We start from the raw sequence: 19,761 nt of genomic DNA, 5'->3' as shown, positions 1-19,761 counted from the left end.
CGATATTAGACGAAAACTATTCGATAATTTTATAATGTTAAGAGTTCGCATCTAACAGCCATACAAAATGATAGACTAGACAGTCGATCAATGGCTTTATTATTTTTAATTTGATTAACTTTACTTGTATTTTATTTGTATCATAAGTTATTTAGTATGTATGTATATATATATATATATATATATATATATATATATATATATATATATATATATATATATATATATATATATATATATATATATATATATATATATATATATATATATATATATATATATATATATATATATATATATATATATATATATGTATATATATATATATATATATATATATATATATATATATATATATATATATATATATATATATATATATATATATATATATATATATATATATATATATATATATATATATATATATATATATATATATATATATATATATATATAATTTCTCGTATGTAAACATAATTTCGTGCATTTATTTTTAATTCAATCTCAATACTACCCACGCGTTACTTACTAAATCCATCGTATTTGTTTACATTGCTTGAATGGAATCGTTGTTTTGGGTTCGATTGAAGGATACCAGGTATATTTTTCAAATGTCTTCACATTTAATTAAAAAAAATCATCATTTGTCTTCAACTACTAGGATTCTGAATCAGTTATCGATTTTAAACCAGATGTCTGCCAAGAAACCTGCCCGAATTCAAAAAAAAAGTTGGCTTCAAGTTGTAAAAAATGTCTTAAAAACATTTTAAACGTCTTCAAAATGAAGACATGTCTTCAAATCTGGCATCGCTGGTTCGAATGTATCTTTTGGTGTAAGGCTTCGCGAATCTCTGGTTTTGGTAGCTCTCGGATGTTCCTGCATCCGAAGAAACATGAAAAAATGCTAGGTTTGTTCCAGTACATGGCAGTTGCTCCGAAGCAAACAGGAGCAAAAATACTTCGACATATATCTTTCATTAGGACTTAAATCGCTAATGTAAACAAACTGAGTTTTCGTTATTATGACATTATGCGGCAAAAATACTATAAGATAGAGGTGAAAATGAGTCAAAATGTTTATAATAAATGATTTATAATCAAAGAAAACAATACGGCTAAACAAGTATTTTTCTTTGAGAATCTAAATAAGCTCTATAGGTATTTTTGCCATGAGGTGATACAAAGGCCAACCCTGACACATTCGAACGGTACCAGGGCGAATGTGTATTATCCTCAAACTTATTCTGTAAACTGTGGATATATTACATCAATAATAAATAATTTATTAGATTTAGCTGTGATATAATGTACTTGGTTTTCCACGGGAGCACGTCGTTTGGCATAAGTTCGTTTGACATAAGATCATTTGGCACAAGTTCGTTTGGCACAAGTTCATTTGGCACAAGTTCATTTGGCACAAGTTCATTTGGCACAAGTTCATTTGGCACAAGTTCATTTGGCACAAGTTCATTTGGCACAAGTTCATTTGGCACAAGTTCATTTGGCACAAGTTCATTTGGCACAAGTTCATTTGGCACAAGTTTATTTGGCACAAGTTCATTTGGCACAAGTTCATTTGGCACAAGTTCATTTGGCACAAGTTCATTTGGCACAAGTTCATTTGGCACAAGTTCATTTGGCACAAGTTCATTTGGCACAAGTTCATTTGGCACAAGTTCATTTGGCACAAGTTCATTTGGCATAACAGTAGGTAGCACATACGAGAAAGTTTAAAAAGTTGTATATAATTCGACCGTCAGCAACAGTGATGCTATGAAAATAGATTTTTTTATCAATCGTCAGACCATCAATCGGTTTATGCTTAATAACTTTTTGCACAAGCGTCAGATCGTTTCGCAGTTTTCGAGACATTGTTTCACTGTTAAATTTCCTACTATAACCACATATCGATTTATTTTTAAGAGGTAATGAGAGACTCCCGAAGGAATTATTTTGTGAAAATCGATTTTCCCATACGAATTCCCATGTAAAAATATGGGCGCAAAAATATAGTTTCACCGATCGAGTTAAGACTTCGCACGATTGTTTTGGGACCCAAATGTAACCCAAAAAGTTGCTCGGAGCAAAAAAAAATTTTTCATATAACCGTGTCCCACTCTAGTGCTCCCGCTTTCCACCTACATTTTGGTGCGTGGTTGACGTAGTAAAAAAGTGAGATGTAATCAAACTCTACGTGCAGGTGTTTATAATACTTACTTGAACACTGCACCCTACCCGGTTTAGCTTTAGGGGCGTAAATTGAAGCTCGATAACAGTTCTTTTTTTCCGCAGAATAATGAAATCTCCGCTGCAGTCAAAAAGTTATATTCGACTTTTTTCAGAGCTGTAAAGGGCAATATTGACATAAACTATCCAACCAGGACGAAAACATTTGGACCAACAAATCAAATGGCGAAATAATTTGGGCAAAATGGTGCTGTCAAAAAATATAGGGCGCTTTTCAGAAGGACGAATTCATGATCTGAAACGGGCGAATGATTTGTTTTATTTTCTAGTGGCCAAAAAATATTGGAATTTAATTCTCTTTGCCTTTCTCCTATAGAAAGGTTAATCCCGCCTTTTTTGACTAATATAGGTTTTCTTTTTTGAAAGGGGCGTAGCGGATCAACACCCCCCGCCCCTCATATCACATACCACACTTCCCTAAATCCCCCCAAGTCCCCACCCATCAAACCCCTCCCAATAAAATTTCCTGGTGCCTCTAGAATAAACTTGAATTTTGAAATGAACACATTACGTAATACAAAATAACCGTATTTAATAAAAACCAGTGAAAAAATTGGTTTGAAAATTTTTAAACTATTTCAAAATTGAAACTAATTTAAAATTTCTTAACAAGTTGAAAATTTATGGCGGACTCCGGATCCCCCGAACCCTCCTTCTGGATCCGCAACCGATTTCAAGTGTTTCAGGTTATTGAACATAACCAGCTATGGTATCGTAGTTTGGACAAATGAGAAAGGCACAATTGCACCACTAGGTGGATTAAAACAGGTGTTTGTATTAAGATGATACTTATCCATGGATGCATTAGGAAAAATATAATAATGAAATAATCTATATCCACAATAAATGCTAAATTTGAAAAAGCATCGCCGATTATTCGAACTAGTTTTACCCCATTTGGGTGCATTGCGACTTCGGCCCTTTTGAAAAATCTGTGTCGACTTGCTCCTTTTTACTTTGGTATGCTACCAGAGAAGAACAAAGAGAAAAGAATACAGGAACGGTTTTCTGCCATGTTTGCTTCGAAGTACTTCTAGTTTCTTCTGCAGCTGGAACAAACCTATTACAAACTCAGATTCAAGTTTTTCTGTATTTTCTTTCTTAACTTTATCACCCTCTAAGAACGGTTGGTTTCAAAATCGTTCAACGAAGGACGTTCGTTGGACCAATGTTTGACGACGTCCAAATAACCGTTCAACAGACGTCCAACGTTGGACCCGTGTTGAACGATAATGAAACAATTTTTTGACTTCTCAGTGGGTAGCAAGGTGCAAAAGAGGGAACAAACAAAAGGGATTTTTTGCTGCAAAGGCAGTATTGGAACAAAACAAAATGAATGCAATTGCAATATATAGCAAACAGTTGACTTTGAGCTGCTATTATATTAAATATAATTTTTATATTCCTTTTAAATACACTTAACTACTACAGTTTTAATCATAAATATATTTAATTGTGTCGTTAGCAGTTTTTTGTTATTCTGCATTGTTGTAATGAACTTGGCATATTGGTAAGGACTTAAAATGTGTTCATTTTTATTGGAATTATCGCATTAAATTATTGCTTTTGCAGATTTTGATGTTTTTTGCAAGTCGTCGACTCAGTTCGTTTACGATGTGCAATGCTACAAGCTTTAGGCTGAGAACTATCAATGAACTGTATTTAACTTTGTCATTCCGTTATTTTTTGCATGTAGGTATAATATTGTGAAATTAGTATAGCTCACATCAGTCCAATAATTGCATCGTCAGTATAAATGGTCTACTAAATCGTTTGTTTGCAAGTTTGTCGAAAACACGAAATATACATATTGTATATTTGGGATGTATACCATATTTAAAGTTTCAGAGCTACAATACCATTGAGGAATTATAATGTGTTTCGTCATATTTCGATTTCGATTCATAGCATATCATTTTGATAATACTAAAGCAAATGCAATGTCCTACTGACAACTACCCTAGTTGATGTATAATAAATCATGAGATTTAGCTTTGACTAATAAATTTAGAACCCTCGTCTAGGAATGTAACATGAGTTGGTAACATGAAAACAGCTAGTTGGAAAGGGCGGTACTAAAGGTGATAACATTCAAAGAAATGGTGGTGAATTCGGTTTTGATATCATGTTTCCAAGCTTGCTGTGGTGTACATACTCTTAGCCTGTTTATTTGATATGGCACGGTATCTGCTATGGTATATTCGGTTTTGTCTGTGAGCTACATCGCTGTAGCACCGACATTTTCTCTTACTTGAGTAAAATAAGTGTCTTTTCTACACTACATTGGTTTAGAACCAATGCAAAAACAAAATCGATAACAATATGGAGTTTCAGGTTTTTCCCACACAATATAGTATCAAAACCATTGAAGCATTGCCCATATTTTCTTCACAAAAACTCCCATGTTTTCTGACAAACTCCCATTATACGCTGGGCTCGAACTAAGACGAGTTTTCTCCATCAAATTATTGAAAACTCAGATCGTGTAACTTTGCTTATACTGTCGCCCTTTTCAAAAAGGTTTGATGGGCTTATTAACCAGATTTTGTACGATGGACGATCTTGACGTAATGAACAGTTTAGAACTGACTGAAGTACAATTACACTGCTACTTGTTACACTAGCTTGGGTGAGATTGCATATTGCCACGTAATAAGCATACAGCTGAAAACCAACAAACTTCCATATTTGAACATGGATTAATAAGTTTGTTCACTGATATTGCCAAACATTATGTGCTATCACTTGATATTTGATATGAAGGCAATACTTACGAAAATATTCGAGGAATGCCAGCGTTCCACAAACTGGATAACCTTGTGCAAACATTTTACTCTACTGGTTTCTTGATAGACAGAAACATTATTGAAATAAATTTTCTTCGCAGTTCAATATCATCTATAAATATCGTAATACTCAACCAATATCTTGATTTTATTACCTTTACTTTTTGGAAAACAGATCACATTCAACCGCACACCAGCCAGGTACAAACGAAACATATTTGTTTGTCTGAAAAGCGTCAATTTCACAATAAAAGATTTACTTGTAGTATTCAGCTTTGATTTTGATTAAAAAACCTACAAAAGGCTCTTGTTTTTTAATGTGCTGTATTTTTACAGATTCTTCTCCAACTCAAGAGGAAAAAAATAATTTTATTCCATTGTTTAGTTGAAAACCTCATTCGAATTGCTGTTTTTAAGCGCTCACATAGTTAAATGAGCAAGTTGTATTTTTACTTTTTGTTTTGCTGGATTGTGTCCAGGGTTTCATTCAACTAAATACATTTCTTAAATTTAAGAAATATTTTTAGAAACAAACGAGCTGAATAACAACAAAGCTATTAGTTATTTTATCGATTTTTTTCTTAAATTTAACTAATCCAAAAACAGAAAACGGTTTTAGCAATGAAGCTGATTTTGTTCTTTCCGTGTACGTGATGACCAATCCTCCCGCAATTGTAACAGGTATTGGCCGGTGGGGAAATGTGCGTGTTTATCAATTCTTCCAACGTGAACTGTGGACGAGAATTGAACCCAGATGGCACCGCGACCGGGTCTGGTCGGGCGGTATTTTGAGACGAATTTTGACTCGTTTGGGTGTTCGGTAAGGATTGGTTGTTTTTGTTGGGAAGTTGATTGGGACGAGACGAATTAGTGGATGTGTGTGAATTTTTTCTATTTTGGTTGACCTGAGACACTGCTGCGGTTTGATCTATCACCTGTTGAGTCTGGGATTGGTTCTTGTTTTTTTTTTCTTCGAATTGTTTTCAGAGCTTTCGACCACTTGGACATTCCAGTACGTCCCGAAAACCTTGTTGTATGCCGAGAAATTTAATGCATCTAATTTCTGTCCAGCAGCAACAAGTGTTTCAAGGCAGACTATCGGAATAAATGTCATTTGTCGCTTGTAGTCTACTCGCATATTCTGCTGTAGAATCTGTACTTTTTCGTAATCGGGAATCTGAACACTCATGGTTCTGAACAGTTTCTCGATTTCGAAATAGTACTCGTGGAAAGATTCATGTTTTTGTTGACGACGCTGGTAAATTTTCATTTTGATCAACGCGTCCAAATCAGGGTGCATGTAGGTGCGTTTTAATTCAAATACCAAATGCTGCCAATTCATCAACCTACCAGTGGTTCTTTGTGCCATATACCACTTGAGCGCTGAACCAACAAACAAATGCACAGCCGACTCGAAAAGCTCGACCTCCGACACATGCTCAGCTTGGGATAAAGCCTGTACAATTTCCAAAAACTCATTTAGCTTCAGCCCTTGATCGTCACCACTGTATTTAGTGATGTTCCATTTGGACACAGGAAGAGTGTGACGGTTGTGGTACGGTGCGGGGTACGGATTGTGTAGAACACCACTATACATGGGAGGTGAATTTCGTTTAGGGAAAGATGGGATAACCGAAGCATGGTTGTACATCTCGGGATTTGCTCCAGTAGGATTAGAAATTCTCGCCGGATGATAGGGAATATTGTATGTATTGTTGGGAATTGGTATATTGTTAGAATGTAGTGTACGATCTGGGATATTTTGAAAATTATGGTAACTAGATGAAGTATCGAATGAATTGGAAGGCTTTGTTGGCGGAAAATTATAGTTTTGAAATGTTCTGAAATTTGTATCGGGGTGTTGTGAATATGAAGTAAATTGAGCATGATCGGGAAGAGTTTGAGTTGCAGCATCTTTTACTTCTCTTCGTCGAGCTAAATCGGCTTCTAGATCCGTAATTCTCGCTTGCAACGAATGGATCCAATCAAGGTCATCCTGACTAAGAACGGAAACTCTCGGTCTAGGATTTTCATCTGCTTTGTCTGCATCCAACAGAGCTAAAATATCATTTCCCTCATGCTGATCACTCTGCAAAGACGAAGCAGAACCCAGAAAGAAATGTTCAAGAACCTCCGCTAATTCAACCACCGTATTTTGCAATTGACTGTGCAAGTTGGGCGACCCCCGCGAGTCCCTCAACACAGTCATTAAACGCATACCGACGTGTACCATTCTAGTGGAACAAACCTTCTTTTCCTCATCATCCTCCTGTTCCAAACACGATTTCAACTCGGTAAACTTATGCGTACAAACCTCGACTTCCACAGTAGGATCACCCACTACTCTTCGTGGGCATTTTCCCGACGGATCATCCCTTTCCACCTTCAACTGGTCTCGCAGCCACTTGCGTTTTCGTGAGCGATCGAGACCGATAGACAAACTGACTGAACGGGCAGTCAGTTCATAATTCAGTTCATCGTCGGCTAAAAACTCCACACTCATATCAAAATACCAACCATGGATCAGCTCACTAGCTTGATCGAATGTGAGCTGTGCCATTGCCATTGTATAAAAAGGCAAAAAATAACAAATTTATCACAAACCACAAATAGTTTTAACACCCGCTAGAAAAGTAAACAAAAACCCGACAAGAAACCAATGTAATGGTATTAGTAAATGTCAAATTCAATCCGATCAATGCTACCTGTGTATGATATATGTTCAAAACAAACGATAAATTTTTCTACTCAAGCACTAGCAAACGACGGCGTGCCAGATATACAATTTTTCATCACTCGCAACAACTCGCAATTCCACTAATCATAATTAAGTTTCAGGATCAACTTCAACTTTGGATATCGACCCAATGACTTCGCGATTAATGAAGTGAACAATGTGAATTGAATTTCTCCGGGAGACACAACGAAAAAGGGATTTGCTTCTGATCTTGGAAACAAATCACTTTTTCTTTTATTTTGCGTTGGGCGCCAATTGTTGCGTATTGGTTTCGTAACGTTTACTTGTGGTGGTAGGGCCACACTGTACTCACCAGCTATTAGGGTCGTTTCACGGTTGTCTCCTGGAGAAATTCACACTGGCGGACTTTTCTTCCCACACTATGGTCACTGAGCGAATCGTAATATCAAGCGGAAACAAGTACCAAAAAGGACTACACTATAAACAGAATGGACGACACAGCTTGTATATACACTATTTTATTAATTTTTAAATTTCAAGCAAAAGCCAGAATAACTACAAAAAACAAAATAATTTTACTTGCACTTTTATTCCGCAAAAAACCTTCTTCTTTCGATACCGTTGCGGCCGTGATGACGTTGGTCGACTTGCAGCTGGCTGGATGCGGGGCGGGCTTCGATGTTGATGCAGGAACTGACGGACGATGGCGACGGGGGACTCCAGATGAAGCAGCAACTCGGCCTATTTGTAGCGGAGGCCTGCGTTTCACTATTGGGCCCGGAGAGTGGTACAATGCGCACTTTATCTTCAACACGAGTGTCTAACACTAAGTCGAGTGGGATTTACAACGTTTTCGGTCTAGTAGAGCCTACCCTCCGGTAACTTGGGTACTGGCATCTACAATGGCGTAAATGACTTAAATTAAGTTTTATTTTTGTGTTTCGAATTCATCTCGTCAGTAACTAGCACCATCTGGGTGTCTAGTTAGACGATGTATCTAAACTAGTACCCAAATTAGCACTAGTTAGACACAAAAAATTCCAAACAGTTCACACGACACATGTGAACGTTCAAAGCAACTGACACCCAGATGGTGCTAGTTACTGACGAGATGAATTCGAAACACAAAAATAAAACTTAATTTAAGTTAGGTTTTGTGCCCTTAATGCACAAAGTGGTTCAGTCCAATTTTCCCTTATGGGAATTTAAGATTGCATAATGCCAGGCGTTTGGCTCCCGAGCCAAAAGACAAGAGTTCGTTTTCGCTTTCTCGTCAGCAAATCTGAGCCTCTGTGCTTGCTTCCCGGGACATCACTCGGGACAAGTCAGTTGCTTTGAACGTTCACATGTGTCGTGTGAACTGTTTGGAATTTTTTGTGTCTAACTAGTGCTAATTTGGGTACTAGTTTAGATACATCGTCTAACTAGACACCCAGATGGTGCTAGTTACTGACGAGATGAATTCGAAACACAAAAATAAAACTTAATTTAAGTTAGGTTTTGTGCCCTTAATGCACAAAGTGGTTCAGTCCAATTTTCCCTTATGGGAATTTAAGATTGCGTAAATGACTTGCCAATCACAGACCGTTCTTGCACTCGCGTCGTACTAGTACGTTCACTACACGGAAACCGGTAACCACACTGATCCCACTCGACTAACCGGACAGAACCCTAACGTTTGTGTGGCGGTTCTGAACGGCGAAAACAAGATCCCACGGATCTGCTTATAACACTGCACTTTTTTACGTTTGAAAACGCGCGGTCACTTAATGACGGTGACAATCGCTGCTGCTGGTCTTCACTCCTCCGGGCCGATGAACTATTAGAGACCGCATTACTTTTTCGCGGTAGATTTTATCCTTGCCCTGTCCGTTTTCCAAAATATACCCACCGCGCCTCCTCGCATCTCACCCCGCATTTGATGACGGTGATGATGAGATGACAGGACGATGACGGTTGACATTTACAAAAATTTTATCGTTTTGGTTGGTGTCACGAAATATTTTTAGTACAAAAGCTATCAAGAATATTTAATGTGCGGTACTTGTTTCCTTGATTTTTTTTTTAAATATTGAACAATTATAACAAAAAAATATAATAACAAAATGAATAATAAACAAGCAAAATAAATAACAAATATAAATAAATGAATAAGCAAATAAATAAATATATGAATAAATAAGTTTATAAATAAATAGATATAAAAATAAATAAATAGATAAATAGACAAAAAATAAATAAATCTCTGAACAAAAAAATAACAAAACCTACGTTTGACACCAACCTGGGCTATTAAGCAGAACTTAAACGCGACTCAAACATGCAAGCACGGAGTAGTAACGGTTTGACGTTTAAATTCTACTTAGACATTTACGAACAATAATTTCAAAATATAAACAAAGAACAGGCGTCGTCAAATACACGGGATAGACCGTACACTGTTATTTATTTATACGACAAAAAAATAACAATATTTACAAATATATACAAGCTGGGCTCAGTGACCAAAGCGACGATATTGTGACCTAAGAAATCACAGGTCACAGAGCGCCTTTGTTAGCTCCTGCTGACGGGGAGTATTCCTTCCAGGAGCTAACGAAGCGGGTCGCCAGCGACAAGCGAACTGATTTCAACGATGATCAAGTGCAAACTGAAAACATTTTCCTATTGACAATTCGTTTTACCTTTCTCAGATGTGGCTCATCGTCAAAAAAGCGGCGCTAACAAGTAAACCACCAACCAACGGCTAATTAATGCGTTTACAAAATCATTTCTATCAAAATTTATGGTAATCGTATCCTCTACGGAATCTGCTACACAATTGTTTTGATTATTTCCCAACAAATTGCGCAAAAATCTGTTTGTTCCGTACAGCACCGCGCAAATAATTGACGTTGGAAAACAAATCGGCAACTTCAGTTGCCAAAGAAACGATCGAAGCATTTTTCCGTCAATGTCACTTTTCTGATTCAAATTTTTGTAGGTATTTTCTTGCTTCCGTCCAAATGGTCAGTTTGTTTTATCGCACATTTTTCGGATATTATTATAGAAAATAACTAACCCGATAAGAGGGAAGTTATTTTCCAAAGCACGAAATGGAAATTTCATTTATAATTCTGAGATCGGTTTTGTGGTCCTAATAAGGACCGTTCGCTGTGAATATTATATCGCCGTCTCCTTGTAAAAACAATGCGACTTCTGTACACGTCTAGTGATGGAGGCAATTTTGAGAGCGCCTTTGTTTGCTCCTGCTACCCGCTTGGAAGAAAAACGGGCAGCCAGCAAAAATCCGTCAGGATTCCGGCAGCTGTCAAAATTATCAAAATGGCGCTGCCAGAATTCAGCTATATTCCTCCCAGTTCTGGCAGGCAGATTCGCCTCACCGGTTATGTTTTGTTTATCGTTCTTTCATTTTCGCCATATTTACATTTTTCCAAGAAGGATAGTTTTGGCAGATGAAAAAATAGGAAGAAACAAAGATTTTGGTTTCAAACATGGTAAGTAATATGGATTTCATGCCTCCAGACATGTTTTTATTATAGATTTACGTAAAATTTAAAAAAAATTAAGAAAAAATACTAGCAAAACCTGAAGCGGTACAAAACCGGTCCTGCCGGTGCGTGCCTGGCTGAAATCCGGCAGAAAAAACCGTTAATAACCGTAAGGCGAAAAATTCTGCCAGAAACGGTTGTTGCATTTGAGCCGGCCGGCTGTGCAGCGCTCTGCCAGCCAGACCCCCAGAAATTCTACCAGACTTTTTATTTCGCTGCCGGCTATCTGGGGGGATTTCTGCCATGCACGTCCGAGCGGGTAACGGGGAGTATTCCTTTCAGGAACTAACGAAGCGGGTCGCCGGCGACAAGCGAACTGATTTCAACGATGACCAAATGCAAACTGAAAACATTTACCTATAGACAATTCGTTTTACCTATCTCAGATGTGGTTCATCGTCAAAAAGGCGGCGCTAACAAGTAAACCACCAATCAAAGCACGGCTAATTAATGCTGGACTAACAAAATCTACTTGTGAAGAATTATTAGTGCAAATTTTCAGTTAATGCTATTTTTCATGCTTCTAGCCTGAACAGCGCTCACCTATTCAAATTATGATAATTAGCGGATTTTTCTCATTGGCAAACAGATTATGCACTTTTCAGTTCCAATAAAAAAAGACGAGCATGTAATGTCTGACAACCGAAGTGATATGGTGCTTCGATTAAAAATAGACCTTTCTCGTCCGACCTAACACCTGTTTTTCTTAAATTTAATCGAAAGATTACACATTTGTAAGAACATTTCCGTAAAAATGAGATTTTTAGGAGCTATCATGATTTTTAAAAATCTGAAATTTGCAAGAATGTTGAATATTTTTTCACCTCAGCAAGAATGGTGGGACTTAAAATGTGCGTTTGGGCAGCACTGCTTTGAATATTTTCACTTAAGTTCTTGGCAACGCGGTAAATGAAGTGGTGAAATGCAGTACATAATTCATTAGCAATGTAAACAAACTAAAATGAACCTCTAGCTGTAGAACATTGGATGAAAATGTTTAACCTCACTTTTTTGACAGTTAGCAGAGCTTGTTTACATAGACTTGGATTTTTTTTATTCGACCACAGTATGAGAAACTTGATTTGGTTCACTTTTAAATGCGAATATCTTGTATTAACAAGCTCGCTAGGCTTTCATTTTTATTTGACGTCATTAGGCAATGTTCCGTTAAATTTGGCATTTGGATTTTTCTTGTCCACGATTCGTTGAAGAAAGCAATTTTATTTGTTGCGATCAATTTAACTTGTTTTTTTTTTTTGCTGAATTACAACGTTAGCCACGAAACATTTTGATGATCTCTGGTAATTGCGTTGCAGATGTTCTTGAAATTATATACATCGCTTCAAGGGTCCGCACCAGTTGCACCCGCTCCACCTCGCCAGAATCGAGTTAGCCGATGGTCCAGCCTGCGTCACACTCGGCTGTCGCTGCACCAATGGTAGTTCCCAACCAGGCACTTGGATTAATTGCTCAAATCGCAGCTACTGCTGGTAGTGTAGCGATCGGCTCCGTCGGTAATACCAAATACAAATTATATTATTATTACATATTTGTATTTGGTAATACCGTTGGACATACCCTCATCGGAATGTTCAGTGGTTCCGACTCACAAGAGGCAGCCTCGCTAGGACAGGCTGCCCCGGTATCGGGCGAGGCAAACACTCCGGCAGGACCATGCTCGTGGGAGATCAAGCAGTTATTATCTTGTACCCAAGGCCAGGCCGAGTGTGATTCGGAACAATTACCAAATTTAGAAGTCCATATACATAGTGTTCAAGTGATACTTTTTCCTTAAAGTTGATTGAATAAAAATAGTATAAATGTTGGCAAAATCCTGCAGCACTAGGATCAAAGATAGAGCTTCAATACCAACTCACTGTGCTTCGGTGTTTTTTGGCAAACGAACTATCAGGTCTATGTTTTTATTTAGTACAGTAAGATTCCCTTTTTGGCACGTTCCGTTTTTGGCATGCTCCATTTTTGGCAACAAGAAAGTTCCGTTTTTGGCAACAAATGGGTTCCATTTTTGGCAACATTGTTTTTGTTCAAAGTAAATCTTTAAAAAAATGCTCAATACACATTTTGTTGTAATAATGGATATCATTTTTGACTTTATTTCCATACATAGGAGTCATATTTACTATATTTTATGGAGGCGGGCATAGCGAATAAAATTAAATTTGCGGATTTTTTTGTATTATTTCATTCCATTTCACATATTATTATATAATTAATGTTCTTGTAACATTTATGAAGTCACAAATTGAAAATAAAAGCTTTTAAGGTATGGTTCCATTTTTGGCACGGTTCCAATGTTGGCAACTGAAAAAAATATATTGTTGCCAAAAACGGAATCCTACTGTAAATGTGTTAATAAATATTAGTTCATTAGGAGTATCACTTATTTTTATTTTGATGGCGCGGTGAAGGGGTGGTTAAAGTGCGAGTCGTATCTTTAAAATCGATCGCTTGAAAGTAGTATAAATGATTATAAATGCGACAACAATAAACTCAAAACCTTTCTAATGGTTATTTAGCCATATGTAACGAGGCAATCGGTATGTTTTATTCATGTACAACAAAAAATACTCAGCAATTATTTAACTTATTATTAATTGTTACGTAGTATAAATGATTATAAAATGCGACAACATAAGCTCATAACCTTTCTAATGGTTATTTAGCCATACTGCCGTGATACGCATAACTGTCCCATCTGCATAGGAAACCCATAGCAAATGGGACTGTTATGCGGATCACGGCAGCATAGGTAACGAGGAAATCGGTATGTTTTATTCATGTACAACAAAAATTACTCAGCAACAATTTAATTTATTATTAATTGTTACGCGTGATTTTGTCTCCAGTGATTGGCCAAAATTGGTCGCTTTTAGAATCTGGTGCTCTAAGCATAACTGTCCCATGTTAATAGTGAATCCCATAACACATGGGACAGTATAGCGACCATACAGCTGTAACAGCGAATTTAGCATTGACATCAATATAACCAGGTTGGTTGCAAGCAGAAAGAACAATACTATCTGGGCTGCTAGCTGTTTGTGCTACTACCCTCTAAGAACGGTTGGTTTCAAAATCGTCCAATGAAGGACGTTCGTTGGACCAATTTGGGCATCGTCCAAATAACCGTTCAACGAACGTCCGTCGTTGAACCCGTGTTGAACGATTTTGAAACAATTTTTTGGACGTCTCAGTGGGTAATAACACTTGCAGTCTGTCAAATTAACATGATTCTATGATCTAGCTTCAATGACGATGGAATATAGCCGAATCCAAAGCCTAATCCATCAGCGCATTTGATCATGTAATGGATATTATCAACTCTGAAAGAAATAAATTTAATTGTTGTCTGTTTTTGAGGTTGGAACTTTTATACTATTGTGAGAATGGTCCTCAGCAACTAAAATCCAAATCAAAAAAGATGGGTGGGTAATGTCCGCGACATAACTGGAGAGATGTAGAATACATAAGGGACACGTTCTTCAAATATGTTGATACTCATTGGAATTTTCGGACAAAGGTGATTTGGGCGAGGAATATTTCAAATTATTCTTTACAAAAATGATGGTGGTCCTGAAAAGGACCGGTTTTGTTGGCGTTGCTGGCCTTGGTGAAGGAGATGGCTAACGATGAAATTAATTGTTAGCATGAGGAAGTCGCGTAGTACTGGCCAATGGAAGAACAGATAATAATTGATTCCTGAAAATCAATTTTTCTTTATTCATGTAAATTATACATACTTACAAATCTAATAGAAGATTCCTGGTCATATTTCTGAATCATTAGTGCGAACAATGTGTAATTTGGTTAATTACAATGAAAGTTACAAACTTTCCAAACTCGACCTTCTGTTCCTTCAGAAATATTGAAATGGGGTGTCTATATTAAACCGTTAGTCGTGGTCACAATAAAAAAAGATGGGTGGGTAATGTCTGTCTCATAACCGGAGCGTCGTGATTTCAATTCGAGACGTTAATTTAAATCTAATAATATTCAACAGAATCACGTTTGAATGGGAAATTTTCAAATAATTCTCTATGGTAATAATGGTGGTTCTAAAAAGAACCTTTGGTATCGGCGTTGGTGTTGATGGTGATGCGCTGGATCGTTGGATATATTTGGCATGATAGTTACGTGCCTGGCGAACTGTTTTGTAGCCTCGAACAAAACAACAAGACTGGCTTCTTCGGGTACCATTACGGCTGAACTTTATAAGCTTAGCTCGACTTTTAAATCCTGCACAATCTCACGAATCAGACACTGGTAGGGCCATTTTGTTTGCTACTAGCACGGAGCTGCACAAAAAAATCATTTAATGCAGTTAGTTCACAGAGGCTGCCAAAAAGCTCGAATAGAAGCATGCGACTTCAACATTTCTCTTAAACACATGCAACAACACATTCGTTTTGGTAATACTGATAATAACAGTAGAAAGGAATGGAAAAGCAGTGCACGAAACGAGCGAAAGGATAATTTAAATTTTTGTTCCGTGTGCAAGCTACTTCTTTCCACACAACGTATTATGTTGATTGTTGAAAATTTGTTACACACCTTAAAATGAAAGTTTCAGTTTAACTCTCACTAGAACACAATTGATTGGTCCTTAAAAGAACCATTGCTTTTATTGTAATTTACGCCCACTCCCAGCGGACACTGTGAGCCAGTTTGATTTCTTTTGCGAGAAAGTTACGTACTTGGCGCACTATTTTGTATCCTCAAACAAACCGACCAAGTAGGCATCACTGGCTTCATTACGGCTGAGTTTTGTAAGCGTAGCTCGACTTTGAAGTAATACACAACCTTACGAACCAGACGCTGGAATGTTAGCCAGCGGATTAGTTGCTCCGTTGCCCTTTATTTGGGGCGAAATACTGGCATGGCGACAGTTCCTGATCGGTAGTTGGTTGCGATGGGCCACCAGTAGCTGGGGCACTTTTGCGGACCATCATCATTGCTTTCCTCCGGTGGACTGGCTGCTTGCTAGTGCTTGAACGAATACGAATGATGAGAAAAACCGACCGACCAATATTCATATATGAAAACACGAGAAAGCACTACTATCGCTCTCTCGCTCGTTTTCGTGCCATTCCTGTGCCTTTCCTTTCCGTTCGGCTACCAATACTAGCATAACCAAAACGAATATTCTGTCTTTCCATCGCCTTCAATCTAGTGGCCAGTGCTAGCAAACTTGCATGTTCAGTTTTTCAATAACAACATTCCAACAATATTTTCAAAGAATGTTGCAGATTTGAAAAGAAAGAAGGAAAAGATTTTCACAAATTTAAATTCTTTTGTGTTATTTGTTAGCGCTGATACTGGCCATGGGATGGTGGGGAAACACCCACATTCGTTTTAGTTATGATGGTATTAGCAGCAGAAAGGAATGGAAAAGCAGTGCACGAAAACGAGCGAGAGAGGATAATTTAAATTCTCTTTCTTTCTTTCCACACATCGTATTTCTTATATAGCTTTCTGAAAATTATTTGTTATACACCATAAAATGTAAATTTCAGTTTAACACTTATTAGAACACAATTAATTGGTCCTGTAAAAAACCGTTTATTGTTTTATTGCGGGAGCATAATTCAGACGCACTCCCCGCGGACACGGTGAGCCAGTTTAACTCTTATTAGAACACAGATTAGTTTCTCTGTTGCCCTTTAGTTGGGGCGAAATTCTTGCAGGGCGACAGTTCCTGATCGGGTTGCGATGAGTCACCAGTAGCTGGGGCACTTTTTCCGACCGTCGTCATCGCCAACTGCTTTCCTTCGGTGAACTGGCTGCTTGCTAGTGCTTGAACTTGAACGAATACGAATGATGAGAAAAACCGACCGACAGATATTTTTATAATCGCGCTAATATGCACTACTATCGCTTTCTCGCTCGTTCTCGTGCCGTGCATGAGCCTTTCCTTTCCGTCCGGCTTCTAATGGCCTAACCAAAGGAATATGCCGTCTTTCCCCCACCAACTGCTCTCGTCAAGCAACCCAATGCGAATAATCATAGGAACAAACATGTAGTGGACCTATATATAAACTTTTCATTATGTTATTGTTCGGTTGGTCTACCAAAGTGACGGCTCTGTGCGGGATGGGCTAAAAATTTTCACTTTTCCGAGTCGTTTTCGAAAGATTTTTCAAAACACAATTTTTTGTTATTAGTGCATGTTATACATACTTCAAATTTTAATACAGTATAGAGGAACATATTTTCAACAAATTGGCCTAAAAATCAAATCATTCTGTTAAGTATGATAAAAGTTATTAACGTTCAAAATCTCACACGGCGCCGCAGCCGATATTTTGAAACGGGACCCCTATATTGAAAGCTTAAATGTATTCTACATTAAAACTCGTGCTAGCAATGGCTTCGTACAGAGGCTGCTGCTGTACATTTGTTTTTGTTAGCTGGTCGATTACGATTCCCCGGACCGAGCCACTTTTCCGCCGCCACAAGTGGGAAACTAACGATTCTCATTTGATTTCCGTAGTCACAAATTACCAAACCACTGGCCGGTAGCATAATTTTCGGACTTAGCTGTGAATTGGAACAGTCAAGCCTGACTTCCCGAGCTACATCTCCAGTATTGTCGTCCCATACGACTAGTGAACCTAAATGTGATGAGATTAGATTGAATATTTTTTCTACGAAAGCTATCTTCGACTAACCTCCCGAACAGAAAGTAATATCGAAATCGATCGTAGAAACGTTGAATTTACAACAGTTTTATTTGTTAACAACAACTTTTGTTGTAACATCAATATACTTATGATGCAGTCCTTCATGCCTCCAAAATCTACAACGGAAAAACAATGTAAATCGATGTTTTTGATTTCAGAATGTATTGGAATAGATCAATTTTTTACATCCCTTAACGACCCCCCCCCCCCGCCCTTTTCCATGTAAAAATCGGGTTTACAATGAAATTGGATGTAGAAACAATAAATGTGATTATATTTCCATTGTCAATTTTCCAGAATACCATTGTTTTTCGTTGTAATATAACAATAAAAAATGCTGTAATACTGTTGTGCATTTCTATTCGGGCTATCTTTTCATTCACGAGAAGGGACAGTGTCAGCATCACAAGCGTTGAATATGCATGACTGACGGTCATGGTGTTGAGCGGCTGACCCTGAAATCTATCCCAGAACCGTATTCGTTCATTCAGTCCGAGCGATATTGCGTAACTCGGGGAACAGGCAAGTGCAACGATTGAGTCGTCATGGGCTTCAATTTTGTACATAGAGGCACCTATAAATAACCAATCAATTTAATTATGTAGATTTAGGCCATTTTCGTAAATTTGACTGACATACCCCGTATCAAGTCCCACACACATAGCACACCATCCTGGCAACCAGATGCGCCCATCTCGGCCTGCCACTGGTCTATGAAAATACATGTGATAGTACCGCAATGGCCGTTTAGGGTGCACTGCAATAGGTGGCTATCGAGCCGAAACACTTTAACAGTGTGGCCCTGGCTGCCAGTCATGACTGTACAACCCGCCACTTCCAAACATGTCACCGGTGACCCTTCTGGTGAAACTCCAGGATACATCGAAACTCCTTCTCGAATGCATGATGTTGAGCTGGCAACGCTGTGGACAGATTTGAGCCGGCGGATTGCTGAAATAAACTAATGCTTCCTTCCGAACCGGTGCGTACGTGGGCTAAAAAAGAATAAGAATTAGGGCCCTTGATGACATACTCATTACAGACTGAAAATTAAATGACTTAGAATATACATTAAAATCTATCTGTTTTGAACAAGTAAAATCTATCTGTTTTGCGCCCTAGGTGAGCTTAAAAAATTGCTTGAAGCATAGAACTTACTTCGCCCATATGCAGACGTAAATCTCCAATCGATCTGACAACCTTGCGTGTACGTTTCCAGTCTCAGAAAATCGATTCGTTCACTTAACCGTGCGACTATCACTTTGTCACCGGCGAGCTTTATGTTAGTTACCCCATTGTTGTGTTTTCGGCTATATATCCTGCAATGAAACGTCCGTCAATAGTTGTAATAAAAACCTATTTTAAGCCACCTAGCGGTGCAATTGTGCCTTTCTCAATCATGAATCACGAGAATGTGTGCGTTGTCTATATTCATTAAAAGCTTTTAAATGCATATATTACATTTTATTATTGTACATCACATGACAACTATATACAGGAAAATAAATCATTATTCGAGTTCTAAAATTTTGAAAAAGAAAAAACAGCCACGGTAATATTGAACTGAAAAACCGATTTAATCCACCTAGCAGTGAGATGAGACATTTCTTACACATTTCTCTATTGGATTAGTTAGCAGAACTCACGAGAAGTAAGCACCCAACTAGAGGTGGGATGAAAACAGTTTCTAGTCTTGCACGAATACAATCTCGAATAAACTGAATAAATTATAGAAATCAACAAAATGATCGAAGTAAAAAAGTAAAGCAAAAAATGAA

The 19,761-nt window shown here is 37.6% G+C and overlaps 1 protein-coding gene across 1 annotated transcript; it reads right to left on the bottom strand.

The window, feature by feature from the left end:
- Positions 1 to 8,321: 8,321 nt before the first annotated feature.
- On the bottom strand, positions 8,322 to 18,866 carry LOC131696288 (sterol regulatory element-binding protein cleavage-activating protein-like). The gene is made up of 5 exons (XM_058984834.1): positions 18,623 to 18,866; positions 18,363 to 18,557; positions 17,679 to 17,926; positions 8,607 to 8,631; positions 8,322 to 8,560 (listed from the first exon to the last, which is right to left on the bottom strand). Exons 1-5 carry the CDS (start codon positions 18,864 to 18,866, stop codon positions 8,322 to 8,324), a joined length of 951 nt encoding a protein of 316 aa, XP_058840817.1.
- Between the last annotated feature and the right edge of the window lie 895 nt (positions 18,867 to 19,761).

The sequence above is a fragment of the Topomyia yanbarensis genome, chromosome 1 (assembly GCF_030247195.1).
Source record: "Topomyia yanbarensis strain Yona2022 chromosome 1, ASM3024719v1, whole genome shotgun sequence".
NCBI classification, from domain to species: Eukaryota; Metazoa; Arthropoda; class Insecta; order Diptera; family Culicidae; genus Topomyia; species Topomyia yanbarensis.
This window is presented reverse-complemented; position numbering and strand designations above follow the sequence as displayed.